The 24,195-nt window shown below is 39.1% G+C and overlaps 2 protein-coding genes across 3 annotated transcripts in view; one reads left to right on the top strand and one right to left on the bottom strand.

The window, feature by feature from the left end:
• The window catches only part of Srp54 (signal recognition particle 54), a 65,568-nt gene extending 48,868 nt beyond the window's left edge, over positions 1 to 16,700 (bottom strand). The window contains exon 1 of one of the 2 annotated variants that reach the window (XM_004637091.2): positions 16,445 to 16,700. The gene's annotated coding sequence lies outside the window, so the exon portion shown is untranslated. Of the gene's footprint in view, positions 1 to 13,620; positions 13,641 to 16,444 lie in introns of those variants that run through there. The other variant, XM_023721840.1, reaches the window with a different exon arrangement.
• Positions 16,701 to 16,726: 26 nt separating this feature from the next.
• Positions 16,727 to 24,195, top strand: part of LOC101582085 — a 34,232-nt gene continuing 26,763 nt past the window's right edge. The window contains exon 1 of the mRNA XM_004637116.2: positions 16,727 to 17,151. Within this exon, the coding sequence (XP_004637173.1) occupies positions 17,055 to 17,151 (97 nt within the window). The 5' untranslated portion in view covers positions 16,727 to 17,054. The remainder of the gene's footprint in view (positions 17,152 to 24,195) is intronic.

Genomic DNA, 24,195 nt, shown 5'->3' on the forward strand with positions numbered 1-24,195 from the left:
GCACTATTACATGCAAGGAGGTAATAACTCATGGATAATGTTGGGTGTGGGGCACAGGCCTATAATCTCAGCACTTGGCAGGCTGAGGTAAGATAGACAATGTGAGTGTGAGGTAGCCTGGCCTACATAATAGTAAGGCCCTGTCTCAAAAAAAAAAAAAAAAAAAAAAAAAAGCAAAAAACCCCTATAAATGGTAAAAGCAAATATGATTTGCATTCCCTGTCCTCAAAATGCTTATTAGTTGGTAAGCCAAGGCACACTAATGAACAGCAAAATAAACACTAACGAGCCCTCTACCTGCCTACAAACTGAGACATTTGCCTTTTTCTGCCTTCAAATGGAAACACTGCCTGCCAGCCTTCGCCCCATACACCAGGGGCTCTCCTGGTTCTTCTCCAGCTTTCCAGCTTATTCTGCTATCTGGGGACTTGTCAGCTTCTCTACCTGCCTGTGCCACGTCCTTACCGTCTTGGTTCATTTTCTCTTACTGCTGAGACAAAATGTTCACCACTCAAAATTAAGAAAGGAAGGATTGGGCCAGTGAGATAGCTCAGCAGACTAAGCACCTGCTGAGGCAAGCGCAGGGACCGGGATTTGGTCCCTGGCACCACATGCTGTGCCAGCCCCAGCCCCAGGTGTGCTGAGCCAGATACCAAAACCAGGCATGGTGGCACCCGCCTGTAATCTCAGCACTAGAGGCTGACAACAGAAGGATCACTACGAGTTGGAGCTGCATAATGAAATCCTGTACCAAATACAGAAAGAAAGAAAGAAAGAAAGAAAGAAAGAAAGAAAGAAAGAAAGAAAGAAAGAAAGAGCAAACACAAGGATCTGAGTTCAATCCCCGGTTCCACAAAAAAAAGAAAGAAAGAAAATAAGTAAATATGTAGTTCACAGTATGTGGCAGTTTCAGTCCGTAATCAGCTGGCTCCAAGGCAGAGTGGCATAGCACAGAGACAACAGTTCAAGGCTGCAGAAAAACAGCAAAAGCCCCGAGAGCACAAGGGTGGAGGGAACAAGCTTCTTTTCTTGCCTTATATTGTATACCTTGCCTATCTGTCCAAATCATCTCCATACCCTCCCCTTCCACAAACTCAGGATGAGATGTTTACAAAGGGAGAACCTTGGTTCTTAAGTGGCTTAATAAAACTTTTCAACTGCTCAAGTTGATACAATATATCAACCGTTACACTTATAATAAACATCTATTTATTGGTCCCTCTCCTCTCCTCTCCCCTCCCCTTCTCCTCTCTCTCTCTCTCTCTCTCTCTCTCTCTCTCTCTCTCTCTCTGCCCTCTCTCTGTGCTCCTTCTCCCCAACCCCTCTATTGGTTTTCTTTCTCCAGGATACACATAAAGGCTAATTGTCAATGATGATTCCTATAAAAATCCAAAGGAGGAAAAACTAACTTTACGCCAAGATAAATAGGATAGGTTTACTGGGCTTTGGTCCTGAAATATGGGAAGAATTTGGACAAATGGAGATGACAAAAGGAAGTTCAACAAGCAGAAACAGACACACGCAAATGCCTGGGACAGACTTAGGCCCACAGATTACTAAGTATTATTTGGGGACAGTAAACAAATTATCTGATCATAGCGGCCAGGGAGATAGACCAGGGGAATACGTACATGCCTGGCAAGCATAAGAGCCTGAGTTTGATCCCTGGTACCACCAAAAAAACAAAAACTAAAACTAAAAACAAACAAACAAAACCTGATCATAATAGAGGGCTACACAGTTAATGGGAAATAAATACAGGGCTCTGAAAACCAAGTTTAAGGAATAGTGATTGTCCAATGTAAGAATACCAGCCAAAAAGAGTTAACTGTTCAAATCAACTGCTGCATAACCTTTTCAAACTAATCTAGTTTAATTTAGCAACCAAGATTATCTCGACTCTGTCTTGTCTACACAGTACAGAGGAGATTAAAAATGAGAGACAGGACCAAAATAGCTGTCTCATTCGCCACAGGGAGAGTAAAAGGGTATGGAGGCAAAAGGCAAAAAGCAAAAAAGTACTTGAGGGCGTAACACTGGCAAACAGATTTCCTAGACTGACCTACTAACTAAATGTAACATTTCTATTTGAGTAAAATTTAATAATTTAAAAATCAAAATGGTTACTACTAACACTTGATGAAATTGAAAAAACTCTGCTTACCACAAGTTTTTTTTACAATTACATGGTAACTTGAAAGAGCAACTACTTCATGGAAAAGATTAGGATTTATTTTTTTATCTCAAATTCATTAAATGAAATACAAATAAGTAGCTATCTTCCTGGAGGAAGTAAGATGTACATGTTTCAGGTCATCTCCTTTACTGCTGTATTATCAGAAGTGACAGAGTTCTACCAGAAGTGACAGAATCTATTTATGACAGCACAATTTGCTTTTTCAGAGAACATGTCATAACAGATCACGCTTCATTTTCAAAGCTATGTTACTTTAACACTTAAATATAAAACTCTCCATATTAAGTGGCTCTTTTAAATTTAAAAGAAAACTGACGCTCTCGTACACTTTTCCTTATACATATAAGCACTTATTAGCATACTGTAAAATATTTTTCCATTAAAAGTTTGCACTTCAGGGCATGGGGTAAGAGGATCACAGTGAGTCTGAGGCCAGAAGAGGCCTAAGAACACCTGATAATACATTTTACCTACAGTATTTTCTTTGTAATTTCCAGATGTATTTCTGAAAACTCTGGTACCCTATCTAAATTAACTTGACTTAAAATCCCAATGACTTCCCATAATGGTTCAGGGGAAAGTCCTCAGAATGAGCTGCAAAGCACCCCCAAATACAAACCCGCACATACACACAATGTGAGGAAGACAAGATGAAGTGGGTCCCCTACACTAAGAAAGGAGCATGAATTGAAGCCCACAAAGAGAGTAAAGAGAGAAATTTCAACAAAGAGGAAGGAGATAGAGGTCTCCAGGTGAGACACAGCAGTGGAGGGGAGCAGTGGGGACATGAAGAATTGTACTGTCAATGACTGCTGACGGCTCGCCATCCCATAGGGAAGGGTAATTGTAGGGAGCCATCTTGGGGAGGGGATGGCTGAGCTTTGAATTCAGAGCAGCTGCTGGCTCCATCTAGTGGCTCCCAGCAGAGCTCAGGCCTATAGAAGGTATGCTGCCAACTGCAGGCCAAATGAGTCTGGTCTCCACAGAAGGTGCAGGCTCACTGACGTTATGTACTACCCCACCAAAAATCTACTGCTGGCATGCTAGGATAGATCAGCATGGACTGGGACCCTGTCTCCAGATGTTTACCAGTGACAGCAAAGACAAATCTGGAAGTAGATCTCTCTCTCGCTCTCTCTGTTTTTCTTTTGTTGTAGGGAGTTGGTGGTTTTATTTCTGTTTTTCCTCCTTTATGATCTCATCTTGTACTTATATGCCTGTGACTGTGGTTCCAAGACTCTTTCTGGTTGTGGGTCTGTTCTGTTCTTTTTATCTTTTTCTTCTCTCTCTCCCTCTAGTCTCTGCACCAGTTTCCCAAAGTTAGTGTGATCTCCCTTTGTCCTTCAGTCCAACATCTAACCTTTTCCTCTTCCATTTCTCTATATTCTCCCTAATTCATTTTAAATTTTAACCTGAGGGAAAAATAGATATACTAAGGGCTTATATACTGAATATGATTTTTTGGTTTGTTTTAGACCTTGCTAAATAATCACAAGTCTAGTTCATACAGTTAAAGGTGGCAAATTAATGGTTACCTGTTTAGCATTTTCTAGGCGGTGTTTGATGCTATTGTCACTGCTGATGGCACTATAGACAAAAGTGGCATAAATATTCTTTTCTTTGTTGTTCGTTTTTTGTTGTTGTTTTCATTTTTTTGGTTTTCTTTTTTGTTTTGGAATGGGAACCAAACTCAGGATCTTATGCATGCCAGGAAGGTGCCCAATTGTTCTAAATGGCTATTCTTTCTGGTATTCCAAGATTGACATTTACTAAAGGGCACAGAAAATACTGTGGTATAGGGTCAAACAACCAAAGGCTGGGACAAACAGGCAGCAACTTTTCATCACAAACAAATTGAAGACACAGGATCTTGCAATAGACTCAAACCCCAAAAACTAGCTACAACTGGAAGATACCTCAAAGATGTAGTCATTTGTTAAGAGTTCTAAATACAAGCAATAAAGCAATCCACCATAGTAACTTACAAGTATCACTCCAGTAATTAAACTAAAAGAAAACACAACAAAAAGACACTTAAATAAGATGCAATCCCAGACATCCAGTTCACAAAAGGCAAATCCAGGGGGCAATGAGGTGGGACAATCTGAAAGCCACCCACTTGGCTTCTTTAAAGTGCTAACAAGAAAGCAAGTGAATGAGGCTCTAGAAAAATCAAATCAGAAATAATTTCTCAGATAACTGCAAAGATAGTGTCCAGAATGAAAATTGTGCTTAGTGACTCAAGAGCAAACACACACAAATAGAGGAGTTTCACGAAAGTATGGAAGCCACAAACACTCAGCACAGGAAAGAAATGGACTCCATAAGTCAAATTCAAGCAGCTAATTCAGGACAATAAAAATTCCATTGAGAGTATCGGAAACAGATTAAGCCATCTGAGGACAGGATCTTTGATATAAAACACAGGCTTGTGTTTAGCAATCATGTGAAGAAAGATTCCTTAAAAATGGCAAGGGAAAGGGCTAGCAAGATAGCTCTGTGGACTAAGCAACTGCTTTGGCAAGTGCAGGGACAAGGGTTCAATCCCCAGTCCTGCATGTCATGCCAGCCCAACCTCTGGAGCACACTAAGCAGGTGAACAAGTTGGGCTATGGGGGCATGCACCTGTAATCCCTGCACTGGGGAGGCTGAAAACAGGAGGATCACTATGAGTCCAAGCTACATAGTGAGACCCCATACCAAGTAGGTAACTGAAAAAAGAAAAAAAAAAAAAAAAAATAGCAAGGGACCATGAGGAATCAATCCAGCAGCTGCTAGATGAGACAAAAGTTAAGAATGACAGGAGTCTGTTGGGAAAAATGAGCGCTTGTTCACTGTTGGTAGCAATGCAGAATGATGCAAATACTTTTGAAAATCAATGTGGTGATTCCTCAAAAACGTAGGATCAGAGGTCTCATTTGACCCAGCTAGTCCCCTTCTGGGCATTTTTCCAGAAAAAAATTAAAAACATTACACCAAAGCAATACATATGCACCCACATTTATAGCAGCACAATTGATCATAGCTAAATCTTCAAAATAACTCAAATGTCCATCAACAGAGGCATGAATAAAAGATGTGGCATTTTTATACAATGGAGTACTACTCAGCTACAAAGGATAAACTTGAAAACATTTGTAGGGAAATGGATACAACTTGAGTCCATACTCATAAGTAAAATAAACCAGTCTTGCATATCTAGTATAAAAAACTGAAAGAGTAAAAAGGACCAAGAATGTACAACAGATATTATGAAATGGAAAGAAACTGCTCAAAACAAAAAAGAAATTGGAATGGAGGAAAGGAAAGAATACGGAAAGGAAAAATATATATATATATAAATATATATGTATATATACATATACACATACATAGATATATGATAGGTATACTACTAATTGCTATTAGTTTATTGGAAAGAAAGGGGTGTGCCTCTATTGTTTGATCAATTTTTTTTCATGCCTGTATCTTATAATATAAACAACTATTTTGACAATAACAATATGGAATGTACTAACCAATGATACTCTCCTACAATCTAGTTTTTAAATTTTATCCAGTTTTTATTGTTTTTTTCCTTTAAAAGAACCCAGATCGATTGAAGTCAAGAAAAATGGGGGCCAGCCAAATAGTTCAGTGGATTAAAGCATCTGCAAGCACATGTAGGAGTCAGGGGTTTGATCCCCCAGCCTGGCCCCAGGGTGTGCAGAGATGGCAACTGAGACTGGGCATGGTGGCACATGCCTGTATTCCCAGCTCTTGGGAGGCTGTAAACAGGTGAATCACTACGAGTCTGATCTAGTAGCGAGACCCTGAACACCATGTAGACCCTTCTCTAAAAATTAAAAAAAAAAAAAAAAAAGAAAGAAAGAAAGAGCAGCAAGTAGCACAAATGACAAAAAATAAACTGTTCAGATATCATGGCAAAAAACTTTCCTAGTAGGGAAAAAGAATTTGACATCTGCACAATAAGTGAGGCATACAGAACTCCAGTTAGCCATGATTAAAAAACCATCTACAGCCAGGCATATCATAGTCAACATTCCAGAAATGCAACACAAGAATAGAATCTTACTGCTATGGGAAAGGAAACAAATCACCTATAATGAAAACCCCATCAGAACCACTGCTGACTACTTAGCACATACCCTCAAGTCAGGGAGAGCTTACTGTGAAATATTTCAAGTTCTATAGGAAAAAAAAAACTTCAACTCAGATTGATATACCCCACAAAACCATCTTTCAAAACAGATGGAGAAATAAGATATTTCCATGACAAAGAACAGATGAAGAAATTCTTGAGCAGCAAATCAGCACTACAGAACAAAACAAAACAAAACAAATATATATATATATATATATATATATATATATATATTTTTTTTTTTTTTTTAATGTATTTAGGACAGTCTACAGGGTCTCACTACACAGAACGGACTCAGAGTGATTCTACGGTTTTCAGCCTCCCAAGCACTCGGATTACAGGCGCACGCCACCACGCCCAGTCTTCCAAAATGTTTTGAAGGACATTCTAGAAAGAGATAACTAGAACTGCAACTTTGTAAACACCAACAGAAGGAATCTACCAGGCAAGGAAAACAAACGGAGGAAGGGAAAGGGGAAAAAATGGGAAAGCCAATAAAAGGAAAATAAAATGACATAATACATAAATGACATAAAACATAAATCAATATGTATCAGTTAAAACTATCAATGTTAATTATCTCAATCACCAATCAAGGCCTGGGGAGATAGCTCAGTAGAGTAAGTGCTAAGCCCTGGCAAGCACAGGGTCCTGGGTTCAATCCCCGGTACTGCACCACCAAAAAAAATCATCAATCAAAAGATACAGATTGGCAGGATGGATCAAGAAGCAAGATCCAGGGGGGCAACTCACTCAGGCCCCCCCTCCTGTCCCTGTCTTAGACAGGAACTTTCTTTCCCCCAATAAATATATTCTGCTCATTAAAAAAAAAAAAAAAGCAAGATCCAACAACATGCTGCATACAAGTAATACATTTAATTCAAAAAGAAGTTCATAGATTGGCCAGGAAGATAGCTCAGGGATCTTAGTGGCTGCCTGGCAAGCACAAGGACCTGGGTTTGATCCCCAGTACTGCCTGCTGTGCCAGCCCTGTGCCAAGTTGGCCACCAAAACCAGGTGTGGTGACACGCATCTGTAATCCCAGTGCTGGGGAAGCTGAGGCAGGAGGATCACTAAAAGTCCAAGCTGCATAGTGAGACCCTTTACCAAATAAAATAAAGATTTTTTTAAAATAAAGTTTTGTTTTGTTTTGTTTTGTTTTGTTTTGTTTTGTTTTGTTTTGTTTTTTTGCGGAGCCAGGGATTGAACTCAGGCCCTTGCACTTGCCAGGGAAGTGCTTATTCCACTGAGCCATCTCCCCGGCCCTTTAAAAATTTTTTTTAAAAAGTTCGTAGACTGCCTTCTACCACAGCAACCACCAAAGACAAGTAGCCATGGCCCTCCGCTATCCCATGGCCACGGGCCTCAACAAGGGCCACAAGGTGACTATGAATGTAAGCAAACTGAGGTACAGCCCCTGTCGCGGACATCTCACCAAACACACTAAGTTCATGAGGGACATGATCTGGGAGGTGTGAGGTTTCACCCTCTACAAGCGGCACACCATGGAGCTGCTCAAGGTCTCCAAGGACAAGTACACCCTCAAGTTCATCAAGAAAAGGGTGGGGACGTACATCCCTGCCAAAAGGAAGCGTGAGGAGCTGAGCAACGTGCTGGCTGCCATGAGGAAGGCAGCTGCCAAGAAGGACTGAGTCCCTCTGGAATAACGCTTTGCAGAAAGTTGGGGGAAAAAAAATAAGTTCATAGACTGAAAGTGAAAGGATGGAAAACAATACTCCGAGCAACAGGAACCCCATAAAAGGTGGGGGTTTGCCTTCTATTTGAAGGCAAAGTGAATTTCAAGCCAAGACTGATTAAGAAAGACAAAAAAAAGTCACTACATCCTTGTTAAGGGACCAATCCAAGAGGATAAGGTAACAATTACAAATATATATTGAACAAATACTGGTGTACACAACTATCTAAAACAAATATTAATGGATATGAAAAATCAAATAAGCACTAACAATTCTAATGGGGGCCTCAATACTCTACTGTCACAGATAGATCAACTAGACAAAAAAAATCAATAATGCAATATGAGAACTGAAACAAACTCATGAACAGATGGACTTAGTAGATGTTCAGAGTGTTCCACCCTACATCACAATACACATTCTTCTCAGATGTACATGGCATGTACTCCAAAATAGACCAATATTGTCCTATACTAGCTCATAGAACATGCTAAAGTAAATGCAAAGAAACTGAAATCCCAAGCACATTATCAGACTATATTAAAATGAAAGTCGAAATCAATGGCAAAGAAAACACAAGAACTTTACAAACACATGGAAATTGAATAGTACCTTCCCAAACAATCAATGGGGCACATCTAAAATTAAATAAAAAATTAGACAGTTTCTACAATTAAATGATAATGACAACACAATATAATGGAACATATGGAACACAATGAAAGTAGTCTGAAGAAGGAAATTTATAGCAGTGGATACCCATATCAGGGAAAGAGAGCAAGCACAAATAAACAACTTAATGGTGAACCTCAAACTCCTAGGAAACAAAGAGTAGGCTAAGCCAAAAGCTCATAAGACAAAGGAAATCATAAATATTAGAGCAGAAATCAACATAATGAAGACTAAGAAAACAATACAAAGAATCAATGAATTGAGTAGATAGTTTTAAGCTATTAAGATTAAATAAAATGAAAAAACTTCAACCAATCTTAACAAAAATGGAGAGAAAAGACTCAAATCCACACAATTCAGAATGAAAACAGTGAAATCACAACAGATCCTGCAGAAATACAGATCACCTACACCTAATTAGAAAACTTATATTCTAACAAGATGGAAAATGCAGAATAAATGAACAGATTCCCAGATATATATGAATTACCAAAGCTGAATCAAGAATATATAAAAATCTTAAATAAGCCGATATTAATCAATGTAATCAAAGATGTAATTAAAAACCTACCAACAGGGCCCGGGAGATGGCTCAGTGGAATAAGCGCTTGCCTGGCAAGCGCAAGGGCCTGAGTTCAATCCCCGGTTCGGCAAAAAAAAAAACAAAAACAAAAACAAAAAACCTACCAACAGCCCCGCCTGCAGGGCACCCTGAGACAGCGACTGAGACTGGGCGTGGACGCATGCACCTGTAATCCCAGCACGTTGGAGGCTAAAAACAGGAGAATCACTCTGAGTCTGATCTACGTAGTAAGACCCTGTAGACCTTGTCCTAAATACAGAAGAAAAAAACCTACCAACAAAGTAAAACCCAGGCCCTCACAAATTCACTGCTGAATTCTACAAGAAATTTAGAGAAGACCTAACACTACTACTTCTCAAACTTGTTAATGAAACTGAAAGGGAAGCAATGCATCCCAATCCATTCCTTGAAGCAAGCATTATCAGAACACCAAACCAGAAAATGACCCAACTAAGAAACAGAACTACAGGCCAATCTCCCTAATGAGCACAGATGCAAAAATCTTCAGAAAAGATACTGGCATACAGAATGTGGGAAATCATCAAGAAGATTATATACCATGACCAAGTGGGATTCATCTCAAGGATGCAGGAATAGTTCAACATACATAAATCAATAAATGTAATACACCATATAATCAGAGCCAAGGACAAAAACTGTATGATCATCTTAATGGATGAAGAAAAAGCTATGGACAAAGTCCAGTACCCATTCATGATTAAAAACTCCACAGAAAATTGGAATAGATGGTCTTTATCTCAATCTTAAAAGCCATTTATGACAAACCAACAGCCAACATCATACTAAATGGATAAAACCAGAAAGTTTTCACTCTAGAATCAGGACCAAGACAAGGATGTTCACTGTCTCCACTCTTATTCAACATAGTCCTGGCAACTTTAGCCAGAGCAATTAGACAAGAGAAAGAAATAAAAGGAATAACAATAGGAAAGGAAAACGTTAAATTATCATTATTTTCAGATAACATGATATTTTACAATGATGACCCCTAAAACCTCCACTAAAATACTACTGTATTCAATACACAAATTCAGTAGTGTAGCTGGATACAAAATCAACACTCGAAAACTGATAACCTTCTTGTACACAAATAACAAGCTCACTGACAGAGAAATTAGGGAAACAACATCTTTCACAACAGCATCCAAAATAATGAAATATTGAGGAATCAATGTAACAAAGGATCTAACCTGTATATTGAGAACTACAGTATTTTGAAAATAGGGAGATTGAAGAGACTATCAGAAAATGGAAAGATATCTTTGCTCTTGGGTGGGAAGAATCAATACAGTGAAAATGGTCCTACTTCCGAAACTGTGATACAGGATTATAGAAAACAATCTAAAAATTCATTTGAAACCAGAAGAGACCTAGAAGAGCAAAGGCAATTCTGGGCAACAAAGGCACAGGGCTTCACAATCCTTGACTTCAAATTATACTAAAAGGTACTGCAAAAAAACTGCACGGTATGGGCAAATATAACAGACCCAAAGATCAATGGAACAGATTAGAAGATGTAGAAACAATCTCAGACATACTAAGTCACGTTATCTTTGTCAAAGATGCCAAACATATTCAGTGAAAGAAAGACAACCTCCTTAAAAAATGGTGCTGGAAAAACTGGCTCTGCACATGACAAAGATTAAAACTGAATCCACATTGTTCACTATACACTAAACTAAATTCAAAATGGACCAAAGATCTAAATATTAAAGCAGAAATGTTAAACCTGCTGGAAGATAAAAATAGGTAAAACTCTTGAAGACATTGGTGTAGGCAAAGACTTTACAAATAAGACACCTATCACACAGGAATTATCATGGAGAAACAACAACCAAGAATCTCATCATTTTAAAAAACTTTTGCACAGCAAGGGAAATCACCAACAGAGTGAAGTGACAACCCACAATGTGGGGAAAAGCTGTTCCTCAGACAAAGGATTACTATCAAGAACATACTTATTTTTAAGAACATATATATTTTTAAAAATTCAAAAAAATCAGACCTCCCAAATTTAAAGACCCAATTCAAAAATGAGCATCTAAATACACTTTTCAGATTAAGAAATACAAACAGCAAATAAATGTGAAGAAATGTTGAACATCACCAAGATGCAAATTAAAACAACACTGAGATTCTATCTCACACCAGAAAGAAGAGCTATTACCAAGAAATCAACCAGTAACAAATGCTGACAGGGTTGTGGCAGAAAAGGAACCCTTCTCCACTGTTGGGGGGAGTAGAGACTGGTGCAACTACTGTGGAATTCATTGTGGAGGAGATTCCTCAGAAAACTAGGATTGGGGCTGGAAAGTAGCTCAGCGGCACAGCACCTTCTTGGCAAGCGTGAGGCCCTGAGTTTGATTCCCGGTACCAAAAAGAAATAAAACTACGATTGGAGGTCCCATTTGACCTAGCTATCCCTCTGGTAGTTATCTTCCCAGAAGAATTAACAACACTACACCACAGCAATATATGTGCATTCAAGTTTATAGCTGCACAACTCATGATAGCTAAATCTTAGAAATAACCTAAAGGCCTATCAACCAAGGCATGCATAAAAAAGAAGTGGTCTTTTTAATATAATGGAGTACTGCTCAGTGATAAAGAAGGATAAACTGAGACTTTCACAGGTAAGAGACTACAACTGAAGAGCATACTCATAAGTGAAATAAACCAGGGGCACATATGTAAACATCATGTTGTTTTCCTAGTGTGAGAAGCTGAAAAGAGTAAATAAAATGTACCATAGATACTGTAAAATGGGAAGAAACTTCAAAAGGAAAAAGAAACTGAGATACTGGAATGGAGAAAAGAATGAAGGAAAAACCATATATGAATAAGGTGGTTATCAACTAATTTCTCTTAGTTTATTGAAAAGAAAGGTTTGTGCTAATATTGTTTGGACAATTAAATGTCAATTATCTTATATTCTGAGTAACTAACTGAAAAATGACAACAAGCAATGTATTAACCATTGTTAACATATTATCCTGTTTTCAAATTTGGGTGCTTTTTTTTTTCTCCTTAAAATAGCACCCAAATTCAGAAAACATTTATTTTTGGCAGTCCACTTTCCAGGTCCCCTTCTGGCCCTCTCTGTCAGAAGCTTTTCTTACTCTTAAGAAAACATCTATTTCACCTCAGTACATTAAGTACATACTATAACCACAACATACTGAATTATGAAAATTCACATCACACACAACCACGTCTAGTTGCTACCACATGCACATGTTGTATCTGCATTCTGATTTGTCAGTCTCAAGTTCATCTGTTTGCACAGTGTTTCTCTTGTCCAAAGTGTCCACTTGAGAATTTACAAATACTTAGTTATACTTTGTACTATCACTTAAGTATTGTCAATATTATTTATATGTTAATATTATTTTATAATTCATTACCTGTTTTCATGTGTTGCAACAGATGTACTAAATGCCTGCATCTGACTAATGATCTTAACTGGGACTTATTTTGGGGGTAGGTCTCATAGTAGAAACATCCTGAAAAAAATCTAGAGATTATTTTTTAGGTAGGCCTTATTTTGGGGAAAATGGGCTATTTTTAAAAAAATCTTAAATTGTTCTAAAATTAACACTAAAATGCAATTTTTTTTTGTTCTTAACAGTTAACTCTAAACCCCAAATTAAAGTAAGTTACATTGAGGCATACTCAAAATTTACTTGGCTAACTAAAAGACTTATAGTTGTAAATCTATGTCCATCAGAAGTTCACAAAAGCATCATTCTACTTAGGTGGAGCTTTTAAAATGTGAAAGTAATTACTACATAATACATTTTATAGCTTCACTTCTATTATCTCCTCCAGCCTTACAATGCTTTAATGATACAACCAAAGCAGGGAACAGAACATCCATCCCCTATGAAAAAAATCCTAAAAGACTTCCTACAGCCCTTTGGTTGTATACCTTTAAATCCTACAGCAGTGATGGCAAACATTTTAAGAGTTTTCAATAATAAAAATAGCCCACTGTGGCACACATGCCATAGGTTTGCCAAAACTGTCTTTGAGTAGGAGTGCTTTATTAAATAACAAGGATGAATATACCTACTGGCAAATTTCAGGAACAAATTTTGCTTTTGAAGTGTAAGAGAAAATCAGATTTTGAAAGGAAAGGCACATGCTCCTCCAGTAAGTACCACTGTCATCAGTATGAGGACTGAGGACTGCTCTTGCCACAAGTCACAGGTCCTTCTAACAAAGGCTATGTGGGAGATGGATAGAGATTGATGGAAGCAGGTTTAAGTTTGGGGTGCCTCAAGGAAAGCACAGGGCCAGGACTTACTTGCTGCAGCATGAAGTACTAGAAAGAGTACGGGCTTTGGAATCTGACAAACTTGGTTTCAAATCCCAGATCTGTTACATATTGTCCATGTTGGGCAAGTTATTTAATCGCTCTGAGCCTCACTCTCCTCACCTGCAAAATGGAGATAACACCATTATTAAGGTAGTTACCTTTAAGGGCTGGTGGGAGGAGTAAATGAGATTGTATGTATTCAACTGTCTACAAGTGCTAGCACACTTAACTTCCCTTCTTGAATGATACCATGTGGATTTCTGAATTCCAGAATAAAGAGCAGGTCCTGCGTACTATCCAGCAACCACCTCTGGAGTCTTAGCAATTTGTGCCAATTGCAAGTACCTGTTTGTCATTCAACAGGAGACAGTGTCTATCAAGCCACCTTCCTACACTGCTGGTGAGAATAAAGTGGCAAAGTCTTTTAGAACATAGTTGGCAATTCCTCAAAGGGTTATACACAGTTAGCAAAGTGTTAAACACTTGCTATTTTAAACAAAGTTAAGCATTTTAAACAAAGTGTTAAACATTTACTTGTGTCCCAGCAATTCTACTCCAAGTATGTAACCCAAAGAAACAAAGACCACATCCAAAGTAGAATTACTTTGATATGGGCAACATAACAAGATCTTGTCTATAATGTATACATTTATTTAACTAAAAACATCTTTAGAGACAATGTAGCAAATACATCCCAGTGAAAAACTCAGGAATCAGGAGACTACAAACACTAACTATATTGGCCACACACCTCTAATCCCAGCACTCAGGAGGCTGAGGCAGGAGGACTGCCACCAGCCTGGGCCACCAAGTGAGCTCAAGGCCATCCTGACACACATAGCAAAACCGATTTCAAAATAGCAAAAGAAAATAAAGGTCTACTAAAAAGAAGCATGTGCTTAAACTACAGAAAAAGACAAATGGCAAGAAGGGGCTAGAATCAAAGAGTAAAGCATGAAGCACAACCTACATGGCCTAATGTCTAAATGGTCTGGAAGAAGGGATGGCAAAAATAACTCCAGTATTGTTAGCTTAAAATAACCAGCTGGCTAGTGATGCCACTAGTCCAGGAGCAGAAAGTACAAGGTGAAGTGGATTCAAAAGAGTCAATAAAGAAAACATTTAGGAGCCTTTTCATTACCTTTTTTTTTTTTTGTTTTTCTGATAAGAGTTCTCTGTTGCCAGACTGGTTGTAAACTTCAGTGTTCAACCAATCTTCCTGCTTCAGCCTCCATAGTAATTGTGACTACCTACTTTCGCCACAACACCCAGTTTATCCTCTTTAAAACTGACCATGCACGTAAAAAGGAGTTAAAAATGAAGACACTGAGAGTCACCGCTTTTATACTTCTAAATGGACACTATGTCATCGTGAAAAAACAAAGAGATAGTAGATTTGCTTTTGGAGCTATTGAGTCTGTAGAAAGTGCAGAATTATCACTCTGGACTAGGAAGCTAAAGAAAATGGACTGGAAATGGTTGGGATGAAAGACTGACTCTATGGAAGTCATAGACATAGATGAGAATGTGCGTCTGTGGAAGACCACGGACTGCAGCAATGACGAAGAGCTACCTAAAAAGAGTGTCAACTAAAATAAAAGTGATCAAAGACAAATGATTTCACTAACTCTCTTCCTTTTCCCCAAAAGGCACATGAAAAAAAAATCCTTTTTTTTTTTTTTTTTTTTTTTTTTGCGGAACCGGGGATTGAACTACTCAGGCCCTTGCGCTTGCCAGGGAAGCGCTTATTCCACTGAGCCATCTCCCCAGCCCCCCAAAAAATCCAATTCTAAAAGGAAAGAAAAGCTACCACTTATGATTAGGGTACAATATGCTGGTACTATTTCCAAACGGTACTTATGTCATTCTATCCATCTTAGATGGACTGTTCGCAGTACTGCTCAGAAGAAAGACTTGAAGATTCTTTTGTGTCTGTATTAAGTTAGAAAATACTGGGGCCGGGGAGATGGCTCAGTAGGATAAGCGCTTGACTGGCAAACACAAGGATCTGAGTTCAATCCCCGGTTCTGCCAAAAAAAAAAAAAAAAAGGAAATACTCTTTGTTTATATCCAAAAAGTGGAGGAAAAGGGGGTTTGAGGGAAATGTCTTCCTCCTCTGGGGCACCACACACTATATCTGGGCCTGTGCCAAAAACTACCTAATCTCCCTTCATCTCCATAATGAGCCTATTAGGTAGATAAGGAAAGGCTATTATTTATCTGCCCCTCTCTCCTGTACTGTTAGCCTCTCGGTGGCAGGGTTTGTATCATTAATTTCTGTATCCTTATAGCTTAAGCACAGTTAAATATTGTGTTGAATTGAACTTACGAAAGAACCACCTGACGGCAGCACCAAGAAAGTGGACGGGTAAGTTTTAAGAAATGGTGAGTAGCATCAAATGGCGTACCTTATTGTCATCGGCACTGAGCCGATATTCCTCATCCTCACCTAACTACGCAGGGCCATGTGTGAAGCACTATAAATACTAGGCAAATAGGATCTGGTACACATCAAAAGGCTTTTATGAGACACCCGCATCTAACCCCTTGCCTCAGGAAAGCAAACACCACGGTCAAGCCTGTAAATGCCTACGTTTTCCTTGCTTCAGATAAACCTAAAGGCAGCTTAGGGGCACAGAATACCTTTTAGAAAAACTTCTGATGGAGGACACTAGATAAAGGGCCGCGGCACATGAGACGCGGCGAAGACAGTCGATGGAGAGGGCAGCGGCTGCCCTCAGGAGTCCCTCGCCGCTCTCCAGGGTTGAGGTCGCCCCTCTGTCCTCTGCACAGGGGGAGAGCACACACTTACCGCAAAAGGCACTGCGAAGGCCGTGGCCCTGAAGGGCCGGGGAGTCCGCGGGGCCCCACGCCGTGGGAGGAAAGCCGGAAAAGCTCGGAGCAGACAGGCAGGCACGACCTCACAGACCAACTTCTCGAACAATATCAACTACAGCCCCAGCACCCAGGGCTGCGACGTGAACTCCCAACAGCTGGAGGACCGAACACTGCCAGCGCACCTTCCGCCCAATGAGGCGACGTCATCACTCGGCGTAGCTCGGCCTTTCCCGGGGGGCGGGGCACGCGCTTCCGCTTCCGGGTCACCGCACCTTGTTCCTCCAGCTAGTCCGCTCGAAGAATTCGGAGAGGTATTTGTTGCCTCGATGGCTTGTGGTTTCAGTTTTCTAACATCTGAATAACTGTGGCTCTCTTGAGACGCAATCTTGGAAGAAATTGGGCCCAGAGGAGCCACCTTAAGAACAAGTCACTTGAAAGCACGCCGTGGAACTCCGGGAGGGGGCGGAGCTTAGGACCCGGAGAGGCGGGGTCCACCCTGGCCTGAGCTGGCTGGCTCGGAGTGACTCTCTCTCTCTCTCTGCGCATGCGCGACGTGTGTTCGCCCCGCTGCGGCCCTGTGCAGCATGGAATTTCACTCCGCGCAGCGAGCGATACTTAAGTTGCTCGAGACGGTGACTCCGGCAGATCGACCGGCGCTGCTGCAATGGATGCGAACTACGCGTAAGTCACAGGGGCCAGAGGCAAATAATTGAGGCTAGGGTGTAGCCTGGCGCTGCCCGCGGGAACCTAGGCAGTTTAAACCCAAGCCCTCTGATGGGGTCGCTACGTTGATCTCGTCTTTCCTTCGGGTTAGGATTGTCCGCTGGCGCGCTCAAGGTACCGCTTGAGATTGACTGCAAGAAGGTTAGGGTCCAGCTGGCTTGGGATTTCCTTGCAGGCTCTGTACACGTTTGTGGAGCCGCCTTGTGTCTTCCTGCAAAAATGAAAGGGTGGGCTGTAGCCCTCTTTCCCATTCCTTCCACAAACGGATGCTACTGGAAAAAGCATTTTGCGAGAGAGCTTTTAAGTTGTAGAACTAAAAACTGACCCTTCAGGTAAAATAATCCGCCGCTAGTGCATTTGCTTTCTTGGCTGTAAAAAAAGTGTGCCAGGCCTGGAATCCCAAACACCCGTGGAGGCGGAGGCAGGAGGGTCTTAAATTTCAGCCCAACCTGGGCTGTTTATTTTGCGGTACGGGGGATTGAACTCAGAACCCAGCGCTTGCCAGGCAAGCGCTTATTCTGCTGAGCTATCTCCTGGGTCAAATAGCCTGGGCAATTTAATGAGACGCAAAATTTAAAAAAGCAGTCAAGCGGAAGACCCAATACTATTATGGACTACTGGACTCTTTTAGAATATTTTGCTGAGTTTACACACCTATAATATTCAAATGACGGAACTAAACAAAAAAGGGGATACAGATGAATATCCATTTTTTATCTGTGTATTCAAAATGGTTAGGATAGATATATAGTTACATTCTCTTAATGAATGGAGGGATTTGTTCTAATAGTCTTTGTAAATAGGATATCATGTCTGCATCTTGTACAGCAAATAACCACTAGGAAGAGAGTATGCAATGTGTTAATTGTTGGAACTGTCCTGTCAATTTGACTTGAAACTGTCTCATTGCTATTTGTTCCTCAATGGAATTGTGGAAATAAATAAATAAATAAATAAAAATAAAAACAAAAGAGGGAAATACAGCACAGTGCAAAGGAGCTGTGTTCAACCCCCAGCACCACAAAAAATAAAATAGACCATTTAATAGCGTTTGGGAGAAGTTAAGAGGAAAGAGGAAAAAATATTTCAATCTTAACATTGTTAGCATAATTAACAGTAGCAATAAAAAGAATTGAGGAAACCCGTAACGTACCCACTTATTGGAGAGTGAGATCTTTGACAAAGTGATGCATAGTGAAGTTTATCATATGTATGGTGAGAAAAACCCCCAAAGATATAGCTTCATATTTCACACATGCAAGATTATTTCAAGATAGGAATTTCCGAAATATGCTGAATCTTCTATCACTTCACTTAAACCCATCATGCCCAGTTCATTCATCGACCATCTGATTTCTGCATTTCTAAGTACAAGACATTCCAAAAGCATTGATTGCCTACAACAGTGCCAGTATTGCCTTGCTCTGACAATTACACAATTATTGACTATCTTACTTTGTGGAGCAGTTTATAATCTTGTCTTTCAATTTTTCAAAATCTGGGTCGCTTAAAGTGTGTGTTAATTTTATAAATAAAAAGCCTCAATATGACGACATGAAAAACCTTTGCTTCTTTTTGGTACTGGAGACCCAATGAGCCCTGACCTACATACCCAGTCCTTTTTATTTTTTATTTGTCTATTTGTTTTGTAACATGTGACCTTGTTGAATTGACCTGTTAGTGTGAAGAATTTTTCTGTAAGTTTCTTAGATTTCTCTATATGGATAATCAACACATCTACAAAAAAGCATTTTTTTTTTCTTTCAAGCTGTCTGCCTTTCACTCCTTTTTACCTTATTGTGCTGACCAGTACTATTGTCATTGCTCTGTTGAGTAAAAGTAGCAAGAGTGAACATCCCTTTTTTGTTTTTAATCTTAGAGGAAAAGCACTCAGTCTTTCACTATTAGTTGTAGTTTCTTTTTTTTAATGTACTCTATTTCAGAGAGCTCCTTCATATTGCACTCTCATCCCATCCTATACTAGGTTTGGAAACCAGGGCCTTCACACTGAGCTATAGCCCCAGCTGTTTTATGTTTTATTTTGAGACAAGGTCTTGCTATGCAGTTCAGACTTTCCTTGGAGCCCAGGCTGGCCTCAAACGCATACTCATCCTTCTGTCTCAGCCTCCTGACTGCTGTGATTACACGCATTCACTGCCATGCCCAGCTTAGCACCCTTCTATTCTTAGTTTGAGAGCATTTTCATTGTGAATTGGTGTTGCATTTTGTCAAATACTTTTCTGCCTCAATTAATAGGATTGTATAATTTTTCCTCTTTAGCTTGATGATTTAGTGGATTATATTGGCTTACTATTTTTTTTAGTGGATTACATTTATTTTCTTTTTTTTTTTTTTTTTGCGGAGCCAGGGATTGAACTCATGCCCTTGCACTTGCCAGGGAAGCACTTATTCCACTGACCCATCTCCCCGGCCCCTACATTTATTTTCTTTTTCTTTTTCTTTTTTTTTTCCTACATTTATTTTCAATTACTAAATTTGAACTGACCTTGCATCTGTGGAACAAGTCTCATTTGCTTATAAGTTTTAGAGTGCTAAATTCAATTCCCATAATTTAGCTGTGGGCTTTTACATTTAAATTTAAAACAGATATTGTATGTAGTTTTCTTTTATATATTTTGATCTTTATATTAGGCTAATATTGGCCTCATAAAATGAGTTTGACAGTATTGCCTTCTCTTCTATTTTCTGGAAAAGACTCTAAATTTAGTATCTTTCTTAAATATTTGATGAAAGTCTCCTGTGAAATCTCATCTTGCCTAGAGATTTCTTTTGAGAACTCTTTAGTTACCAACTCAATTTCTTTGTTTGCTATGATACTGTTACAGATTTTCTGTTTCATTTTGCTGGAGTTTTGCTAGTTTGTTGTTTTTGAAGAATTTTCAGTTTTTCTAAATTGCTGAGGGCTGGAAATATGACTCAGTGGCACAAAAGTTTGCCTGCCAAGTGCAAGGTCCTGAGTTCAATTCCTGGTACCAAATAGATAGATAAATAAATAAATAGTTGAATGTATGACTTTACATTACTTATAAACCCTTACTTTCCTTTTAATGGTTACAGTACTGATAACACCCTTCTTTTATTACTGACATATTTTATTTACTTTTCTCCTTACTGAGACAAAATATCCAACACCAATAATTAAAGGAGCAAGGGTTTATTGTAGCTCGCCGTTTGTAGCTCACTCGAGGTTTCAGGTCATAGTTGGCTGGCTCCCAGACAGGATGGTGTGGCAGAGACCGTCACAGAGAAGAAACAGTTCATGACCCGCAGAAGGCGGCAAGCAGTAAAGTAGTAAAGCAGGAAGCAACAACAGCAGCCCCTTTCTAATCCCTTGTATTCTGTGGCCACACGCTCCTAGGGCAGGAAGCATTCACACTCAGGGTGGACCTTCCCGTTATCCATGGCCAGAATTATGCCAAGTCAGTCAGTGGACCAAGTTACTTATCACACACGCTTGATCCTCCTAGAATTGCACGCTTAATGCCAGCCTCGCACACTGCAGATCCAGCCAGCTCTGAATAGCCCCATATGTGTCCACATGAGGCTTTGGGGGGAAATCTAGATACAAATCATAATGTAGTATTAGTTATTTGGGCCTTTTATCTATTATATTTGTCAGTGCTAATAAAAGTTAGCAAGTTTGAATTTGTTTTCAAGTCACCCATAGTGGCACAAGGTTGTAATCTGAATACTTCAGATGCTGAGGTGGGAGGATGGAGTTCGAGGCCAGTCTGGCAAGACCTTTCTTTTTCTTTTTTTTTTCTTTGGTGGAACCGGGGATTGAACTCAGACCCTGGCGCTTGCCAGGGAAGTGCTTGTTCCACTGAGCCATTTCCCCGGCCCCAAGACCTTTCTCAAAAATGTGTGTGTGTGTATGTTTTGTTTTCAAAGAACCAAATTTTCTTCCTTAATTTCTGCTGTTGTATTTATCTCCTTCTGGCTTGGGTTTATTTTCTTCTTGCTTTCTTTAAATAGAAATTTAAATGATTGATTTGTGCTGTTTTCAAATAAATTTAGCCCTATAGTTTTCTCTCTCAGCACTGAATCAGCTGAATACCACAAATTTTGGTATACTGTAGTTTTACTTTTAATCAGTTCTATATACTTTCAAATTTCTTTCATTTTTCTTCTTTGGCTCATGGATTATTTTTTTCATGGATTATTTAAAAATGTGTCATTAGCTGGGTATGGTGCATGTTTTTAATCCCAGTACTGTGGGAAGTTGAGGTCATAAAAATCACAAGTTTGAGCCCAACCTGAACAGTTTATCAATTTAGAGAGACCCTGTTTTGAAATTTAAAAAGAACTGGAGTATAGAGTCTCTTATAAAAAAAAAAAAAAAAAAAAAAGTGTGCTATTTAACTTATAAATGCTTAAAAATTTACCTTTTGTCTTTCTATAGTTGATATCTAGTTTGATCCCATTACAATCAAAGAAGACATGTTGATTTCTTTTTTTTTTTTTTTTTTTGTTATGACCTACAAGCTTATACTGGTGAATGTTTATGGGTGAAAAAATTTTTCTGCTGTTTAACGAAGTCTATTTATTAGGTCTTATTGGTTAATGATATTTTCAGTTCTATATAGCTTTGTTGATTTTATGCCTACTTTTTTGTCAGTTGCTAAGAGTAAAGCATTGGAGTCTACAACTATAATTATGTATTGGTTTCTCATTGTGGCTCTATTAGTTTGCTTTATGGGCATTTTGAAGTTTTGTCATTGACGTGCACATTTACAACTGGTGTGTTTTCTGGATGAATTGATCTTTTTATCATTATATAACATTCCTTTTTGTCCCTATTAGTGTTTTCCCTTGAACTCTTAAATTATAAGCAGTGTTTTGTTTTGTTTTTGAATTAGAGCTTTGTAGTCTAGGTTGGTCTTAAACTCAATTGATCTTCTCTCCTTGGCCTACTGAGTAGCTTGGACTATATGCATGCACCACCATATCTGGCTTTATTTTTTTTTTTTTCTTTGTTTCTTGTTGCCTACTAGAGATTGAACTCCAGCCCTTTTTATTTTGAGGCAGGGTCCCACTAAATTGTTCCAGTGGGACCTGAACTTGTGGTCCTTCAAGAATACCTCAGCCTCCCAAGTATTGGGATTAAAGATCTGTTACCCTTACTAGGGATTAAACCCAGGGATTCATATACAAGGCAAGCACTCTACCACTGAGCTACATCCTCAACTATCTTGATTTTTTTACATTTAATCTAACTATGTGATTAGATTTGAAGTGACTTTCTTATTGATAGCATATAACTGGGTTATGCTTTTTAAGTCCACTTTACCAGTCATCTTTTGATATACATTTAAAGTCATATTCATAAATTAGCACTTATATCTGTTACTTTTTGCCCATTGCTTCTTATTCATAGCCTCCATCTCCACTTGCCTTCTTGGGGGTTATAAGAATAGTTGTAGAAGTCTGTTCTTATAGTATTTCTGAGCATATCTTCTTATATAAAATTCTCTGTTTTTCCTTTTTGTTTACATTGTTTTTCCAGTACTGAGGATTGAACCCAGGGCTTTCACACTGACCTATCTCCAGCCCCTTTTCTCTTTTTTATTTTTGAGGTGGGCATCTCACTAAGTTGATAAATTGTCCAGGCTGTGCTCAAACATGTGATCTTCCCTCTGTAGTATCCGTGAGTGCTGGGATTATAGGTGTGCGTCAACACATCTGGCTTTTTCCCTGTTTTTTTTTTTTTTTTTTTTTTTTTTTGTACCAAGAATCAAACTCAAGACCTTGCACCTGCCAAGCAGGTGCTTGTGCCACTGAGCTATATCGCTGGCCCTTTTCATTTAATTCTTTTTTCTTTTAACTTTTATTTATTTATTTAATACAGGGTCTTCCTATGCAGTTCTGACTCATAGTGATCCTCCTGTCTCAACCTGCCCAGTTTTGGGATTATAGGCATGAGCCACGATGCCCAGTTTCAGGGATGGCATGGCACAGCTGGTGTTGCAGGGCCAGCACAGCATGAGGTACCAGGGATTGAACCAGGGTACTTTCACTTGCTAGGAAGGTGCTTAGACCATCAGGCTATCTCCACAGCCCCTAAACTTTTTGTTTTTAATGTATTGATTTTAAAATGTTTTCTAAATTATTAGTTTATGGTTTAGGGATAATATTTCCTTCACGATGTCCTTTTCCTTCTATAGTTATTTTAACTATTTTTCTCTTTCTTTCCCCCTTCCTTTTTCTTTGTGGTGGTGGTGATGGTGATGGTAGACATCCTGAGGATGGAACCCAGGGCTGCACCAAGACATCCCCTCAGCCCCTATAGCTGTTTTTGACTTAGTTACAACCTCACTGAGGTCCTATTACACTAGCAAACAATTAATGTAGCATAGTGTTTTATTTTTTTATTTTATTATTATTATTATTATTATTTTTTTTTTTTTTTTTTTGCGGAACCAGGGATTGAACTCAAATCCTTGTGTTTGCCAATCAAGTGCTTATCCTACTGAGCCATCTCCCCGGCCCCTAGCATAGTATTTTAAAGCCGAGTGTACATCCTTGTAATCCCAGCTCTCCAGAGGCTGAGGCAGGAGATCAAGGCCAGCCTGACCTGCAGAACTAAACCCTATCTCCAAATAAACAAGCGTTTTAAGAGAAAGGTAAAGTACTTGATTTCCTGCCATACCATTTCATGAGTTCTTTCTGATTCTACATTTACATCCTAGAGAGTAGCTGACTTCAGGAGTATTTTCTTCCCAGATAAGTCGCTATTTAAAATTGTTCATGAACTGCTTGGAAATCCTATTAACTCACAGAAAAGTTGAGGCAACAGAACAGGGAATGCCATTTCACACCATCCCCTGAAGTCACCTACCATCACTCTTACAGGGCCATCTGTATTGTTCCCAACACTCTACTTGCTTTTACCAGACCATCAAAGAGGTCACAGATCTGGAAATACTGTTTGAATTATCACTTTGTTTTTTTTTTTTTTTTTTTTTTCAGGTGGCAAAACCA

The sequence above is a fragment of the Octodon degus genome, unplaced genomic scaffold (genome assembly GCF_000260255.1).
Source record: "Octodon degus isolate 3935 unplaced genomic scaffold, OctDeg1.0 scaffold00086, whole genome shotgun sequence".
Taxonomy (NCBI): domain Eukaryota; kingdom Metazoa; phylum Chordata; class Mammalia; order Rodentia; family Octodontidae; genus Octodon; species Octodon degus.